The sequence below is a fragment of the Spinacia oleracea genome, chromosome 1 (genome assembly GCF_020520425.1).
Source record: "Spinacia oleracea cultivar Varoflay chromosome 1, BTI_SOV_V1, whole genome shotgun sequence".
In the NCBI taxonomy this organism is placed as follows: Eukaryota; Viridiplantae; Streptophyta; class Magnoliopsida; order Caryophyllales; family Amaranthaceae; genus Spinacia; species Spinacia oleracea.
In genome coordinates this window covers 60,803,659-60,819,891 of record NC_079487.1, presented here as the reverse complement: position 1 = coordinate 60,819,891, position 16,233 = coordinate 60,803,659, and the positions used below count along the sequence as shown (strand labels likewise).

Sequence of the window (16,233 nt, the reverse complement as noted above, 5' to 3'; positions counted from 1 at the left end):
TTTTAATTAAGAATAATTTTGTTTTAGTTGAGAATAAATCTGTTTTAGTTAAAAATAATTTCGATTAGTTATGGTTTTTTTAAATTTAATTAATATTTTCTGAATATTAGTTAAGACTTTTTAGTTTTTGTTAAGAATTTTTGAGTTTTAGTTAATATTTTATGAGCTTTAGTTACGATTTTCAGACTTTTAGTTATGATTTTTGAGTTTTTAGTTATGTATTTTCGAGTTTCAGTTAAGATTTTATAAGTTTTAGTTATGATTTTCTTAGTTTTAGTTATAATTTTAGAAATTTCAGTTATATTTCTTAGTTTTAGTTAGATGCTAATTCTAGGATTTTCTAAGTTCAGATCTCAATTTCTAAAAGCAAAATAATATTTTAAACCATAAATACTAGAAAATTAATTAATTAAATTTAGTAAAAAAAAGAAAAAAAAAAAATTTAGGCCCGTTAGCCCGCAGGCAACCCCAACCCTGTATAATAGACGGGTATGGACAAGAAGTCAAGCCCCACGGAGAAGGGCTCGGTTTTTTCATTTTAAGCTCGTTGGGCAAAAAAAAAAAAGCCTACGCCTGGTCCGTTACCGGTTCAAGTCCGCAAATGATCACCTCTAACATCAAAACCCTATCAATGTAGTATCAGCATAAAACCTTTTATCAGATTCAATCACTTCACTAAATTCATTTGAAGATCCTTGGCAGAACCTTATCAATACTTCTACCGTCGTTGCATACAGTAATGTATTCGCGATATTCTCATAACCAACAATTTTACTGAATTTCTTTTTTCTCAGTTTTACTCCTACTTTTTGTCCAAAAAGAGTGTGCCATTAATGCTACATCAAAAAAAAATAAGTACCACACTTGCTGGTTGAACCAGACTCGCCATTATCTGAACCTGCATCAGGGAGAAAAAAAAATAGAATGCAGCTTGTTTGAAATGAAAACCGATCACTTTAACTCACTATACTATGTTTGTCCGGGTTTTGCTTCACTAAACGGAATTGGAATGCCTTGATTCTTGTTGACAATAGCCATAGCTAAATATCGCGTACCCATACCAATAGGCACCTTCTCTTCAGGACCCTCCCAGAAAGGGGCTTCGCCTTCACCCACCAATCGCCAATATCCTGCCTGTAACAACTCTGCCTGCTCGTCTGTTTCACAGTTCTGTACTAAAGTTTCAACTCGGAAATTTATCCCAAGAGAACCCAAAAACTGTGACTGGGTAATGGGACCGTAAACAGAAACATCTTCTGAAACAATGAGAAAACCAACTTAGAGAAAACCAACTTCTATTCAAATCCTGCCATTAATCCTAAGCTGGTATCCTCTACCCTATTAAAAAAATGGAAACCACTAGTAATAGGTACCACAAAACCAGGTTGCCAACACAAATAAGAGGGTAGAAGGGAGAGGTGTAAAATAAGAACATTCTCTACCTGAGGCCTCCTCAGCAGAGTGACGGATTGCTTCAAAGTCAACATAAGCACTGAGATCTGCAGTTCCAGGTTCATCAAGGATAGGAACAAACTTATGTTTTCGAATTGCCTGCAAAAGAAAATTATATGTGCAACACACCTTTATGTCCAAAACACACAATATTTCAGGGACTGCTAATTCAACTTGCAACACTGCTACGTACATTACTGCTTCACGAAGTAAACTCAGAACTTCAAAGGAAATATAACATTTTAACTTTCAAGTTATAAGTGTCATGGTTTCGGGGAAGTATCATGTTTTTACAACTTAACATTGACACATGCAGCCTGTATAATTGCCAAGTTTGAAACAATAAATTTTCAATCCAACTCCAAGGCTATCAATAAGATCATAACCAGGCCCAAGCCAACCTAGACTATTCATAAACAACTAAAACTTATCGATAAAGGCTTATTCATTTTATTATAACAGCCATCAAGCTAAAAGAAGCACAAAATAAAATGTGGTCATAATACCGATAAGAATCAAGCAATCACTAAAATCACATCGTAATAGGGCTAGAGAGATTTGCACCTGAAGACTATCAGAAACCACTCCATTCCGACCATAGTCTATGATAAGTGCTCCACCGCCATCAGAGCTTATTCTTTTTGATATTGATTCAGTCAATTCCATTGCCTGTGGGCAAATCTCAATCTGATTAAGCTTGTCTACTTCCTCTTTCATAGTCCACTTGCAGCGCTTTGCCAGAAAAACATTTGCTGGTGTTGGCGCAGGTGAGAGAACAAAGCGAAACCTAAAGAACAATAACACAGAGCAACATAAAATAAAATTTCTTAAACAGCCGAGGCATTTAGATTGTAGTATGCAGTATCATAAAATCTGGAAACCTTACGCTGAATCTTTTTTTACGTCAACCATTTTCTCACACCAGCCACGAGAAGCCCTCTGCATATGAAATTCAATTATAAATTAAATAGAGTTCCACTTGAAAGAATTTACCCCCCTCTAAAGAAAAGTTGGTTACAGCAATATCTAATTGCAGATTTTTCACAAAAATGAGTGAGATAACAGAAGCATTAGCATAAGCAATTGTCAAACAGAAAATTAATGAAAATTTAGACTAATCCGTATCAGGTACAGCATGCATCCTTCTTCAGAAACAAAAAAGATACTTTTTAGAAACATATTTCCTCATAGCTGCTCAGATTTTGATGGGTTATTGACTCCCATGATACTGTAGTAGACTAGTTCCCAGACTCTCTCACCAGACGCGAAACAAAAATACATTCACAATAATTTTAAATGTATGTTTGTATCCTCCTACTCCTATATCAGAAGTGGATCTAGCTCCTGTTGGATGTGCATTTGGTTTCAATCCAACGACCTTTCAGAAACTCCACAACCATATAAGAAACTTCAGGTTTGTTGAATTCCACCACTCCGAACATATTAAACACCCCCCGTCCCCCAACAATAACAACAAAATACCTTAGTCGAAATGATTTGGGGTCAGCTAACATGAAACTTCATAAGGAACCACCGCGCCAGCCGGCGAAAAATGAAACAAGAAAAGTGAAGGATAAGTTAAAGAAAATACACAAAGGAAAATGAGAGAAAGTGAAACCGAGGGAAGTGAGACTCAAGAAAACCAAAAAATAAACGTGAATACTAATAAGCACCTTGGTCTTCTCAATATCCTTTTCCAGCTCATATCATTCCAAACATGTGGAGTAGAAACCGTAATCAAGAAAATTCCGTTCTTCTCTTCAGTCGAAATCAGGCATGACAATTGCTCTGTCTTAGCCCTGTATCTATACATGCCTACATGGGTAATTCCCTTCATCTCTTCCCGGTGACATTCCTTCTCTACTAATTGAAAGGTCTAGTGATTAATCGTACAGTTTAACAAGATGTCGTTACATTTTTACATGGTCTAATGAAAGGTCTAACACAACCCAGTAACCAAAACCTCAAAAGATCAATGAATTAGCCATTTGCCATACCAGAACCACAATAAACCAGGGTATTAAGTTGGTGAAGTGAAAGGATAATGCAGACGCTATACACAACAGGAAGCAACAAAACAAACCTGAAATTGATGAACAGGTAAAGCGTCATAAAATTCGTGGGCAATGATGATTGTTGGCACTGGAGAAAAAAAAAAGGATAAGGTCACACAAAGCACAATGAGACTAACAGTCTATTGAATTTTAGCACAAAATGGATCCAATTCAGGGAGTTAAAACAGAAATAACTTTTAGTGACTTTCAACGTAATCAGGCTCATTTTAGCTTTTTTTAACTCATCTAGCTTGTAATTATAAACCGGCAGAACTGATCATTCTTCCTAAAGGATTTTATAGTATCTTATCATTGTAAAATCATAATAGTCTCTCCTAAATGAAAGTTCCAAGAAAGTTAACAATATCCATAAAAAATGAAATGGGATTTAGATATGCCGTCACAGTCTATAGAAAGAGGGGAGGGATACCAATGGCTACTCCACTGTTCAGAATTCTCCCAAAGAAATGAGCTCTTCATTATCTGTAATTGACCAAGGAACGAAGAGTGATGAAACATCTATACTACTACTAAATCGAAATGCCAAGACATGCTATCACGCTACTTGTTGTCAAAAAAGAGTTGAAACCATAACCTTCTACTTGATGCAACTGATCTACACCATTTTATTGTTATTAGAGACTTTTTTAAAAGTACCACCAAATAAATCTAGACAATGAGTAACATATCAGCACTAAAAATTATTTTCCATTACATTTACATATTACAACCTATCATCATTTATGATTTTAACTTTTCCTTGGCGAACCATTACATCTCCAACTAATTTAAAGATTTTTTCAGAAAGTTTGTTAAATTAAAATAAATTTATCTCATATTACACAGTATGATCCCAGCCTAGCCACAATCACTATGTATCAAAAGATCCAAGCTCTTGTGGAAAACTCCACAACCACTTCCACACTATATAGATTTTGAACTACTAACCAATGCCACTCTCCTACTTAGGAATTCACACAAATTATCAACTAATAAGATGATCCCTCTTCTCTTAACCTACTCCCGACCACAAGAAGTCTCACATTAGCCTTAACAGGCCCCTAGCTAAACCCATCAAAATCTCAGAAAGGAAACAAATGTAGATTAGAAAGACAAGTTTGAATTAGAGTCATCGCTCCCTCCCACCAAAAAAAAAAAAAAAGAAAAAAAGAGAGGAATTTAAGGCCTCTATCATCCATCCAACATCCCAGCACTAAAGCATTGCTAGGATAAAGTAGAGGTGGACATGGAGGTCGACGTGGACGTGGAGGTGGAAGCGTGGAACAACACTTTCGACAAGGACCGTCCTACAGGATTCTTGTCTCGCACTAGCCTTCCACATTGCTTAATTCATCTTAGTATAAGAATAATACTATTTTCTTGGTCATGGAAAAAGCATAAAGGTTGGACCAATGTTACTATTCATCCTAGTCATGGATTACTAAGCAACTTTGCCACACAATCAAATTTTTTCATCCTATTACATGAATAATACTATTTTCTTGGTCATGAAAAATGCATAAAGGTTGGACCAATGTTACTATTCATCCTAGTCATGGATTACTAAGAAAATTTGCCATGCAATCAAATTTTAACACATATATATTTGCACCACTGTGAGACCCTAGTTTATATCACCAAGTTCAAGACCATTGGTATTAGGTTCCCTCATATGGCAGTGTAGGGTTAGATGTATTCCATTCCTGAAAAAGATAAATGTTTTATACAATGCTTTTGACGCATATTAATGATTACAAAAATAAACACATCATTACTAGTGTTCCTTTTCTAAAGGCATAAAGCACCTTAGGCTTTAGCAATGAACTCTCTGCTCCTGACCAAATTGTTCGTTATTAATATGACCCATACAATCTAAACTACCTATCCTTCAATCAAATGCCTTGGAGCAAGTTAGAAATCATCTCAAAATATCAGAAGCCAGTAATGTCCGTAAGCATGCTTTCTAGAACAACAAAATCGATGCAACCAAAAGATCCATCTACAAAACTCTGCAACTCTCAGCTTAACGGATTTACAACCCAGTTTGACAACAACAACAACAACAACAACAACAACAACAACAATAACAACAAAGCTTTAGTCCCAAAATGATTTGGGGTCGGCTAACATGAATCGTCGTAGGAGATCGTCATTGTCACCAATCAAACCAGAAAGGAGCATGACGTATAAAAAAAAAAAAAACAAGAGAAAGTGGAATTGATGAAAGTCAGATAAGAGGAAAATGTATATATATACTATAGAAAAAATATTGTATGAGATAATAAAAAATAAGTAAAGTTTAAAATATATGAATAAGTAAAATAAGTACATTTCAAAATAGCATGTAAAATTAAAAAAATTAAAGGATTTTAGAAAAATAAAATAAAAATAAATAAAAAAATAAAAAATAGAAAGAAACAGAAAAATGGAAGCTTTATAAGTCAAATGAAGTCATCAATGTATATTATTATATTTTGACACAAACAAAGAAAAATAAACATAAGCTCATGAAACAAAACAAGCTCCAAATCATTCTAATATAGTAACAATAGGCTATAATGTGAGAGGTCAGATGTGGCAATTGATACTTTTCTATTTTCAAGTAATATAATCGAAAAAATAGCCAAATAATTAAAGTCTGCACCTCCTGATGGAACCTGCTCAAAAGCAGCATGCCATGATACAGGGGTTCCAGCTAGTTGACTAATTGTCTTTTTCTCTCCGCTTGATGAAATGTACTCTTCATCCACACACTTCAAATTGCGGTGCTGGAGTTCCTTCAGTGTAGGACTGCAATCTACTAAGTGTATGTGTAGTGATTCAGTGAAATTCTTGAACTTAGATGCACCCTACATGCAAAAGTTTCAGTGCTTCGTTACTAGATTCTGCAGAGAGATTCTAAAATTTTGATTCTCTAGAATTCTTGACTATATATCAGAAATTTAAGTAGGCAATGCTAACATGGACTTACACGAAGAAGATCAACCATAAGAGTTCCCCTTCCTGGGCCAAGCTCCACTAAATTTACCTTAATAGGTCGGCCCATTTGCTCCCAAAGGCACATGGCCCATACACCAACCATCTATAAGCAGCAAGCGATATGAGATGATCAATATAATTGTCTTTCAAACATGCATGAAAGAAGTAAACAAGAATATAGCATGTATCAGATTTTAAAGCATTTGCAAAAATGAATATAATTATTAAATTACCTCCCCAAACATCTGGCTCACTTCAGGAGAGGTAACAAAATCACCTTCAGTTCCAAAGACGTCACGATTTATGTAGTATCCAGCCTTTGGATTCGTAAGAACCTCCTCCATATACTCAGCCACTGAGATAGGACCTCCACGAAACTACAACGTGAAGAGTTGAATGAATATGCATTGAACCATCTAATAATCCATACTTGATTGAACATCTGAAGTGTACAGACCCACAGGTGTGAAACTTTTCAGCTCAAACCTTTCTAGGTAAAAGTCTATCAATGGCAGGAAGCGGGGTAAGGGGGGTCGGACGTACGCAACCTTACCCCTGCAATTGCAGAGAGGTTGTTTCCAATTGACCCAAAAGCGATAACGGGACAACAACGGGACGACCATCTTCTACTTCATGGAAAGGAAGCGAAGAGGTATTAAGAGTCATTTTGATTTAGTCTATTACATTCCACAGCCAAAAGAACAAATGAATCTTTGGCTCCATCAGTCGTCAGGCATGAAAAAATCTTTCAGAATACTGTTTCCAGTCGTATGGGATTCTGAGGATTGTCATAGTCAGATGCTTAATATGATTAAAATACCCTTTTTCCCACTGATTTTGTTTCAGTTTTCGTAGCAAGTTAGCACTCAATGCCTCAAGGGGAGAACTCAGAAATGAAATAGCACACTAAGAAGCCTATTTCCAGTGTTGAATTTATCACAAACCAACTCCTTAGAGAATGTTGTTCACTTCGGAAACAAAAATTTCTTAGGCCAATCAACAACCAATATCAAGAAAGAATTACAAAGTGCTCCACAACATATTGGATAGAAAAGTCCTCCCATACAATTCTTGGAACGAATGATCAACTTTAGAAACTAGATCATCATTTCTTTGTTCAAACTTACAATAAAACACACATAAACATCATTTGCCTATTAGTTAGCAGACTTTTCAAATCTAATTCTCCCCCAAATATTAAAGTAAAGGACGCTGGGAACGAATTAGGCCTACATCATTGCCGACATGCCATTTGTGGCTCCTTATACAACAAAAAATATACAGAAGCACAGCGTTCGCCAGCATAAATCACAATTTCATAGATATGGAAAATGCTGAGTACAAGAATTAACATCAATCAATGGAATATAAAAAAATTGGGGAAATGGGTAACCTTGATTATGCTATTTAGATGCTTAACAAGCTCAGAATCCGAGGTTGGTCCATGACAATGCTCTGCAACTCACAACAACCATTACAAATTAACACAAACCCAATTCCGAAAATCAAAACGAACAACCAAAACTAAAGGGAAAGTAGTTAACAAATATTGATACCGGGAGGGTTGCAAAGGCCAGAACGATCAATGGAAATGGTGGGATTTGAAATTGAAAGGTTCTCATCAGACTTGCCCGCCACAAGTTGGATGAAATTCCCAGATGAAATTCCTGGAGGTGGTGATGAAGAAGAAGATGAGAATAGGTGAGAGAAAGATGATGAAGGGTGAAGAGAAAGAAGAGGGCGAAGTTTCAGTGCTCTTCTCAGCATTTTCTCTCTCTTCGAAGAACAGAAAGAAATGCGAGTTTGCGAAGTGCAGAATAAAAATGGTGGAAACATCAGCTTTTATTGTACATATTTTATAGGTCTAATAATTAATCCATAATTGCATATTCAAAAGGGGATGTAGCTCAGATGGTAGAGCGCTCGCTTAGCATGCGAGAGGTACGGGGATCGATACCCCGCATCTCCAATTACTTTTTCTTTTACTTTTTCTTTTACTTTTTCTTTTACTTTTTCTTTTACTTTTTCGTTTACTTTTAGGGATCATTCTAACAAGCATATCTACCATGCTAATCCATTGAATGCCTATATAAGTATAAAAAGTTCTCTTAAAACAAGGTCAGCAATCCAAATCAGGGAAGAACAATGCGCATCTGAATGACTAAACCTAACACTCGTGCTCAATCAAATGAACAACCTCAGGTAGAACTGCTTGATGATGAGGTCATTTCGAAACACTCTGAGGAACATCCAGACATTGAACAATTGATTGAGGAACAAATCTTGACCCCTAGAACTGCTTTGAATGATTTGCAACAGCAATCAAATGTTCGTACCATGTTCAATGCTTGGATTAACGGAGTAATTAATGGTAAGGACATTTGAACCCATTTTCAATCGAATTCTGGCGGGAAGGGGGTGGGTTTTGATTTGAATGAAATTGAAGAACCTGTTGAACAACCACCTCGCTATATTGCTAATAATAATGATAATCTTGATCATGACTAAACCTACTCACGCTCAATCAAATGAACAACCTCATGTGGAACTTCTTGATGATGAGGTCATTTCAAAACACTCTGAGGAACATCCAGACATTGAACAATTGATGGAGGAACAAATCTTGACCCCTAGAATTGCTTTGAATGATTTGCAACAACAATCAAATGTTCGTATCATGTTCAATGCTTGGATTAACGGAGTAATTAATGGTAAGGACATTTGAACCCATTTTCAACCGAATTCTGGCGGGATGGGGGTGGGTTTTGATTTGAATGAAATTGAAGAACCTGTTGAACAACCACCTCGCTATATTGCTAATAATAATGATAATCTTGATCATGACTAAACTTACTCGCGCTCAATCAAATGAACAACCTCAGGTAGAACTGCTTGATGATGAGGTCATTTCAAAACACTCTGAGGAACATCCAGACATTGAACATTTGATGGAGAACAAATCTTGACCCCTATAACTGCTTTGAATGATTTGCAACAAAAATCAAATGTTCGTATCATGTTCAATGCTTGGATTAACGGAGTAATTAATGGTAAGGATATTTGAACCCAATTTCAATCGAATTCTGGCGGGAAGGGGGTGGGTTTTGATTTGAACAAAATTGAAGAACCTGTTGAACAAACACCTCGCTCTATTGCTAACAAAAATGATAATCTTGATGCAATGAATGTCCCCCCCCCCCCCCCCCCCCAAAAAAAAAAAAAAATTGGTACATATTGAATTGGAAGACATTGAAGATGAGGTTACTTACTGAAAATCTTCGATTTCTTGTTATGTTTTGGGGGCAAACCCACCCCAAAATGTAATGGAAGGTTTCTTTCATCGCATTTAGGGAAAGATGGGAATCGATAAAGTTGCTCTAACTGGGAAAGGGATGTTCCTGGTAAGGTTCACAACAATGGAAAACCGTAACAAAATCTTGAAAAGTGGCCCTAAGTTCTTTGATTCCAAACCACTCAACCATGGGATCCTGATGTGAATTTGGCCAAAGACTAGTCAAAACCATACCTATCTAGATCAAAATGCCTGGGCTAGATGTAAAATATTGGGGGGAGAAAAGTATCAACAAGATAGTTAGAGTTGTAGGCCCTGTAATTAAAGTTGATCAGGCTACACTCAATCGAGACAAACTGATGGATGCTAGGGTCCTGGTTGAAGTCAACATAGGTCAAATCTGTCCTAAATCCATTCAATTCCATAATGAAAAGGGACATATAGTGGATTAGAAGATCGACTATGAATGGCTACATGTGGTATGTGATATCTATAAGGGTGCGAGACACTCAACCAGTGCATGTCATAAGGTGACCAACAGCAACCCCAGGTACAAAAGCAGTTGGTGTGCACGCTGCCTTGTGTCGAATGTTGTGTGCAGCGTGGGCGAGTGGGCGAGGGGCAAGGCAAGTGCAGCGAGCAAGGCAAGCACGTGTGGGCAGCGATGGATGCTGCACCACAACGTGCGTTGCCTCGCCCAGCAAGCACGCCAAGGCAAGCAGCCAAGGCAACAACATGCACAACAGAGTGTCAATGCGATGGGCGAGTGGGATGCGCGCAAGCGTGGCTCGCTGGGCCTGCTGCATTGGTGCATTGATGCTTGGGCTTTGCGTTACGATCAATCGAGTGACAAGGGGTTTGTTGCTTGTTGGACTTGACGAGGCATGGGCGCAAGCCCATGGCCTTGTCTTGACCCGATTGGTTCATTTTAATTTTAATTTTGAATTTTCAGTTCGGAAACGATTTTAATTAATTTTAAAATTCATAATTTAAATTGTTTTCTCGGAATTTAATTTTGAATAATCTAATTATTATACTAAAATTAAAACCTTGAATTAATTTAAATTCATTCATTTAATTCAACTGAAAATAAATTAAAAGGATACAATTATAAATTTATATGAGCTTTAAATTTTAATTAAATTTGTATGTTTCCGGTTAGACTAGGAAATACATTTTTATTTTTAAAATTAGTAAAGCATGTAAATTTATTGGTTTAAGTGGGAGCGTTATAGGCATAAACTCTTGATTAGGTCTACATTCCTTTAAGGTTAAAACAACTTGATTAGAATTAATAAGGATTGAATAATTGGTAGATTATTGGAAGCCTTGATTAATTGCTGCAAATGTTTATGTGATGCATAATATGTTTTACTAACCAGCTATGTGGGCCATTCATGATAATGAATGGGTAAATGGTATATATATTGTATATGTACTGTTTTGCAGGTTATTGAAAGTGACTAGTATGACCCAAATAGGATAAAAAATATGGTTTGCGTACCATTAATTTGAATGTAATATTGGTCTAATGCACCAAAGTTTTTTCAATTTAAATATGGTCTGCGTACCATCAAATAGTTGTAATTAGTTTAATTATAGCTGATCCTATTTGAAGAAAATGGCGCCTCCCATGGAGAATTCAAGACGGAGTTTCCAATCCATTTTCAAGACGGACTTTGAAGTTGAAGCTTCAAGATGAAGTCGGGCCATACTAGATCAAATTTATATCTTATGCATGTTTTAAGTTATTTATTGCTTTAAATATGTCTTAATTATGCATGAGATTGTGGCTTGATTATGTTGCATGATTAAGGATTTTAGTTCACTTAAAATCTAACCAACATAGTAAGAGCCTTAAGTTCCAAACTTTAAAATTGAGTTAAAAGGTGCCATGCCAAAATAACACTTACTTAGATAACCTTTACATCAATCTTAGTAATAGTTTTCCGCCATAGAGAGATGTTACTTATTGATTCTAAAGGGGTAAGGTACACAAATAATTGTGAGTACATGTTAGTTTTGGTGAACCTCAACTATATAAGTAAGGAGTCCTTTTATGTCGTGGCAAATGCGATAGGTTTACCTAATAAGTTCTTAGACGTACCTATCAACCAAGAGTAGTTTCTAGACTATTAGCAAAGGCTTTGCTTACCTAAAATATTTTAGAATTGAGTCTAAATACATAATGTGCTTAATTCTTCAATGATTTAAGGATCTTGGAATCATTTTATTCACACCTTCCGGAACAATAAAATCGAATAAAATGCAAATGACTTGTTTAAATTGCATGATTGCTTTAATTTTCAAGTTATTACTCATGATAAATGTTAGACTTTGCATGCTTCAATGTATATTTTAATTATTGTTTATAATTAAATATCTTGCACTGCAGTAAATCCTTTTAGAAAGGTAACAGTAAATTTCCTCGACTGGTAGTGAATCCAAGAACGATTCACGGAAATGAGAGAAAATGAGCAATTTAAATGTACGTTTCTTATAGCGACTTTTATGGTTGTTTTCGAATATCAAAGTCGAATGGCAAACCGATTGGTGCTTGTGAATTCAAAATACAATGTAGTTTTGAGATCATAAAGCATTGAGTTTAAACGCTCAGCTTTACCAATGGTTAACAACCTAATATCTTTTTCCATTTAATTCTTGAATGAGTCTAGTCCCTAGACATTCGAATAGATTGATGCTTAGAGAACTTTAGAAGCTTCTGGTAAGATCATCTAGTTGAAAAGAATATTCAACATAAATAAAATGGTAAGAACTTTGTTGGAGTGACATTGGACATGTCTAACAAAGTATAAAAGTCAACACTAAAGAATTCAATTCTTAAGACTATAAGAAAGGGTACAAGAAATAGGAAAACGAGGAACAAATGAAAGGAATTTACGATTCCGTTTCTACCTATAAGTTTATGTTTAAGAGAAGTGACCTAGCAATCAAACTTCCTTGGTATCGTATACCGCTTGAGGTTCTTACTTCGGTAATAACTCAAATAATGGAAGCTAGGCTACACTAATGGCCTACAAGTGGGAAATGAAGCATGGCAATGCTACATTAGTTGTAGGGTCATCTAGTTTGTTTTAAGTCCTTTTAAGGCTGGAACTTAATAGCTATTTTTGTTCCATAATCAGCATACCTAAATTTCTGTTTTCAAACACAGAAAGACTCACATTCAGAAAAACAAAAACAATGCTTGTTTGTTTGTTTATTTGAATGAAAATGGTAATTTACGGACTGTGTCAATATGCTTGATTAAAACAAACAACTCTTTAACAATAAGAACTTTACTAGGTTCAAATCAATCTCTTGATTTAAGTTCCTCAAATCTTTGGCATTGTTACTTAGACCATATCAACAAGTTAACATTCATAAGCTCTGTTTTGATGGACTTTTGAAAGTTGATTGATTTCTAGATCAATTCAAGACAAGCTAGTCTTACTTGTTGAAAGTAACAAAAGATATGAACTATTGTTAGAACGCCTAGACGATAGAGTTCAAAGCTAAAGAAAGATTTTATGACTTTATTATTTCACCTAAATTTGAGTGAATATTGGTTTATTTACTCAAAGTGATATAAGTTTGAATCTGTTTGGCTAGTTCAAAGATTCAGAAGTATAAAATCAACATGGAAAGAAATCATAAAGATCTAGGATATATCATGTTGATGATTACTTGAGACCAAAAATGATCATCAATGATTGTGTGTTGTAATTTCACGATCTAGCTCCATAAGATATGGCATATCTAAGTTGGAATGATCGAAGTCAATTAGTATTTGATTCGATCAATGATGAATCCTAAAGACTTTTCCTATAATTTCTAAAACAAAATGCTCAACTACCACCAAACTAAACCAAATTCGTTAAAGCTATTGAAAAGTAATTTCAGAATATCTTTTCAATAATATATATCTAAAGAGTTGCTAAACTCAGTGGGAGCTTAGCGTTTGTTATTCAACAAACTAAGGCCCAAGAATAGATATATGTTTCATTGTGATTTATTCAAATGAGACACAAGGGTATTGTTTCTACCACGAATTTTTGAGAACATAATGTTTGTTTGCTCGAAATAATAATGTCCTTTTGGAGATTCGTTTCCAAAATGACAAGTGGGAGAAAATAGACTTCGAAAGTCTTCGAGGCGAACAACAAACATAAACGGACATTCCGGAGGCTTTTCGAAGTTCTTCAGAAAATCCGAACACTTATTCTTTAAGAACTTTAGAAGTGGCTTTAAAGAATAGACATCTCTTAGAAGACTTTACAAGTGCTTAAAGGAGAAACGGAATATTCAAAGATATTCTATTGTTTGATGTTCTATACCCAAGTAAGGCACTGAAACTATGAGATTCTTCTATTAGATAGTGAAGAAACATGGAGTTCAGGTCACTAAAGCTATGAGATTCTTCTATTAGATAGTGAAGAAACCTACAACTTACAGTCAAACTATTATCATGTAGATTAATAAGTTTGTGACTTGTAAGAAAGCTATGACGAAACCTAGATTCCCTAAAATGGTTAGAGGCCATATATAGACTCAAATGTTTTATACGGTTAAAGGCCATAAAACATAACTAATGTTTTGATGACAAAATTGACATTTTGTTGATTTGCAAGAATAGTTTCACACCTATTGGTTGTGAATTGGTTTTAAGGATAAAAACCATCAAACATGGAATTGTGTTCACACACAAAGCTTGATTAGTTGCTACAGGTTACAAGCAAATTCATGGCATGGATTGTGTTGAAACCTCATGCATAATCGTAATGCTCAAGTCTATAAATCAAGCAATGATTGCATATTGGTACATATGGCAATTGGATGACAAAACGTATTCCTCAATCAAATGTTGGAATAAACTATGTACATGGCATGTCATAGGATTTGTGGATCCAAATAAATGCTTGAAAAGGAAAGCTAGCTTATGAAATCTAAGTACAGATTTAAGCAAGCAATTGGGAATCAGAACTGTATTTTAGTGAAGCTAATAAGTATTTTAGTTTCATAAAATGTACATGATTCTTATAGATATATAAGAAGTTTAGTGGGAGTACATAAAACTAAATTGGTGCTATGTGTATCACGCACATATCTCTCTATTGTGAAATAACATTCAAATGCTAATGACTTAGATTTGAAATTAATCATCAATGATGGACCAAGGCGAAACTTAGTACATACTGGGTATTCAGATCTATTTACAAAGATCTTATAATATTGTTTTAGATTAAGTAATGGCATTTACTAAATCAAACACGAAAGACTCCATTGGAGATATTCGACCCATGTGAATAAATCTAAGTAAAGAATGTTTGAACTATGTATAAGCATTTACTAAGTTAAACATCAAAGAGTCTAAATGAGATTCTTAAACCTATATTATATGTCAAAGAATTTAGCTGGATTTAGTATCTACTGAAACTAGATGAGCTAAAGTTACATGAATAGAATTCAATTGGGAATTATTCTGCAAAAGAATTTATCATGTATGATATAATATATGGATCGCCAAAAACGTATCGTATGACTTTAGGCATGACGAACATATACCAATCTCTATTGATCTAAGTAAAGATCAACTAGATTGAGATCAAGAAAAACTTATGGTACTTGAAAAGTACATAAGAGTAGTTCTTGATTCAAGGAAATAAAGATATGCTAAATATTGATGCTACACGCATAAACACTGGCAAAGGATCAAGAAAGATTCCTTTGTAGTTAACCATTGACAAGGACGAGCTAAAGAGCATTGTATTTTGAAATGGCAACATGGATTGGAGACCATGAGTTGTTGCGTGGGAAATTAAATATTAATTTCTATGTTCTGAGATACAGATGGAAAGTCTTCCACATATCCGTGAACTGCTTGGATAAGTAAATCCAAACAAAGCATCACTAGAACCTAAACAGTTGAAGTAAAAGTAATTATTGCCTAAGAAGCAATAAAACAGGGTTGTTTAAAGTTCTTCATTGAACTTGTGTAGATCACCTGTTTACTGGCTTGATGGTTCTTCATTGCAAAATGCGTAGAACCACTCTTGAAGCAAGAAAGACGTCTGCTGACTTGATGGTTCTTCACTGAGAAATGCGTAGAACCACTATTGTAGCAAGAAAGATTAGATCACAAAATAAACGTACTCAAAATATCTTATCATCCTATCTCGAAGAACATTCGATGAAAAGGATATTAAGATTGGCAAAGCATGATAACTAAACCTATGCAACAAGTGAGAAGCAACACTCACATTGTAGCACTGGAAATCAATCATAGCTTTGAATTCCATGAACTATTTTAAAGATGGGTTTGAGGCCCATGGTTGTAGAACATTGGGGTTGAACATTTATCATATATGAAATGTATTTTCATATTCAATTTAATCTTGGTTTAGTATTAAATGATGAGTCCTTTCAATTTGACGAAATATTCAAGATAGACTGTCA

At 35.1% G+C, this 16,233-nt stretch overlaps 1 protein-coding gene and 1 non-coding gene across 3 annotated transcripts; one reads left to right on the top strand and one right to left on the bottom strand.

Moving 5' to 3' along the window:
* Positions 1 to 680: 680 nt before the first annotated feature.
* On the bottom strand, positions 681 to 8,304 carry LOC110803814 (uncharacterized). Of its 2 annotated transcripts, none has more exons than XM_022009345.2 (10): positions 8,042 to 8,304; positions 7,879 to 7,940; positions 6,719 to 6,862; positions 6,478 to 6,588; positions 6,151 to 6,355; positions 3,536 to 3,594; positions 2,339 to 2,391; positions 2,017 to 2,239; positions 1,443 to 1,551; positions 681 to 1,253 (listed from the first exon to the last, which is right to left on the bottom strand). In XM_022009345.2, exons 1-10 carry the CDS (start codon positions 8,250 to 8,252, stop codon positions 970 to 972), a joined length of 1,461 nt encoding a protein of 486 aa, XP_021865037.1. In that variant the 5' UTR covers positions 8,253 to 8,304; the 3' UTR covers positions 681 to 969. The 2 variants fall into 2 exon arrangements, with proteins under 2 accessions (XP_021865037.1, XP_021865036.1); XM_022009344.2 differs by having other exon boundaries at positions 681 to 1,256; positions 8,042 to 8,303.
* A 77-nt stretch (positions 8,305 to 8,381) lies between these two features.
* On the top strand, positions 8,382 to 8,454 carry TRNAA-AGC (transfer RNA alanine (anticodon AGC)). The gene has a single exon. It is a non-coding gene; the product is annotated as a tRNA-Ala (tRNA).
* The last annotated feature ends 7,779 nt before the right edge of the window (positions 8,455 to 16,233 follow it).

Coding starts and splice junctions, on each gene's coding strand:
- LOC110803814 (XM_022009344.2), bottom strand. CDS start 8,252: ATGCTGAGAAGAGCACTGAAACTTCGCCCTCTTCTTTCTCTTCACCCT. Junction 6,356..6,477: donor TTATGGTTGATCTTCTTCGT/GTAAGTCCATGT, acceptor TTTTGCATGTAG/GGTGCATCTAAGTTCAAGAA. Junction 1,257..1,442: donor CTCTGCTGAGGAGGCCTCAG/GTAGAGAATGTT, acceptor TCATTGTTTCAG/AAGATGTTTCTGTTTACGGT.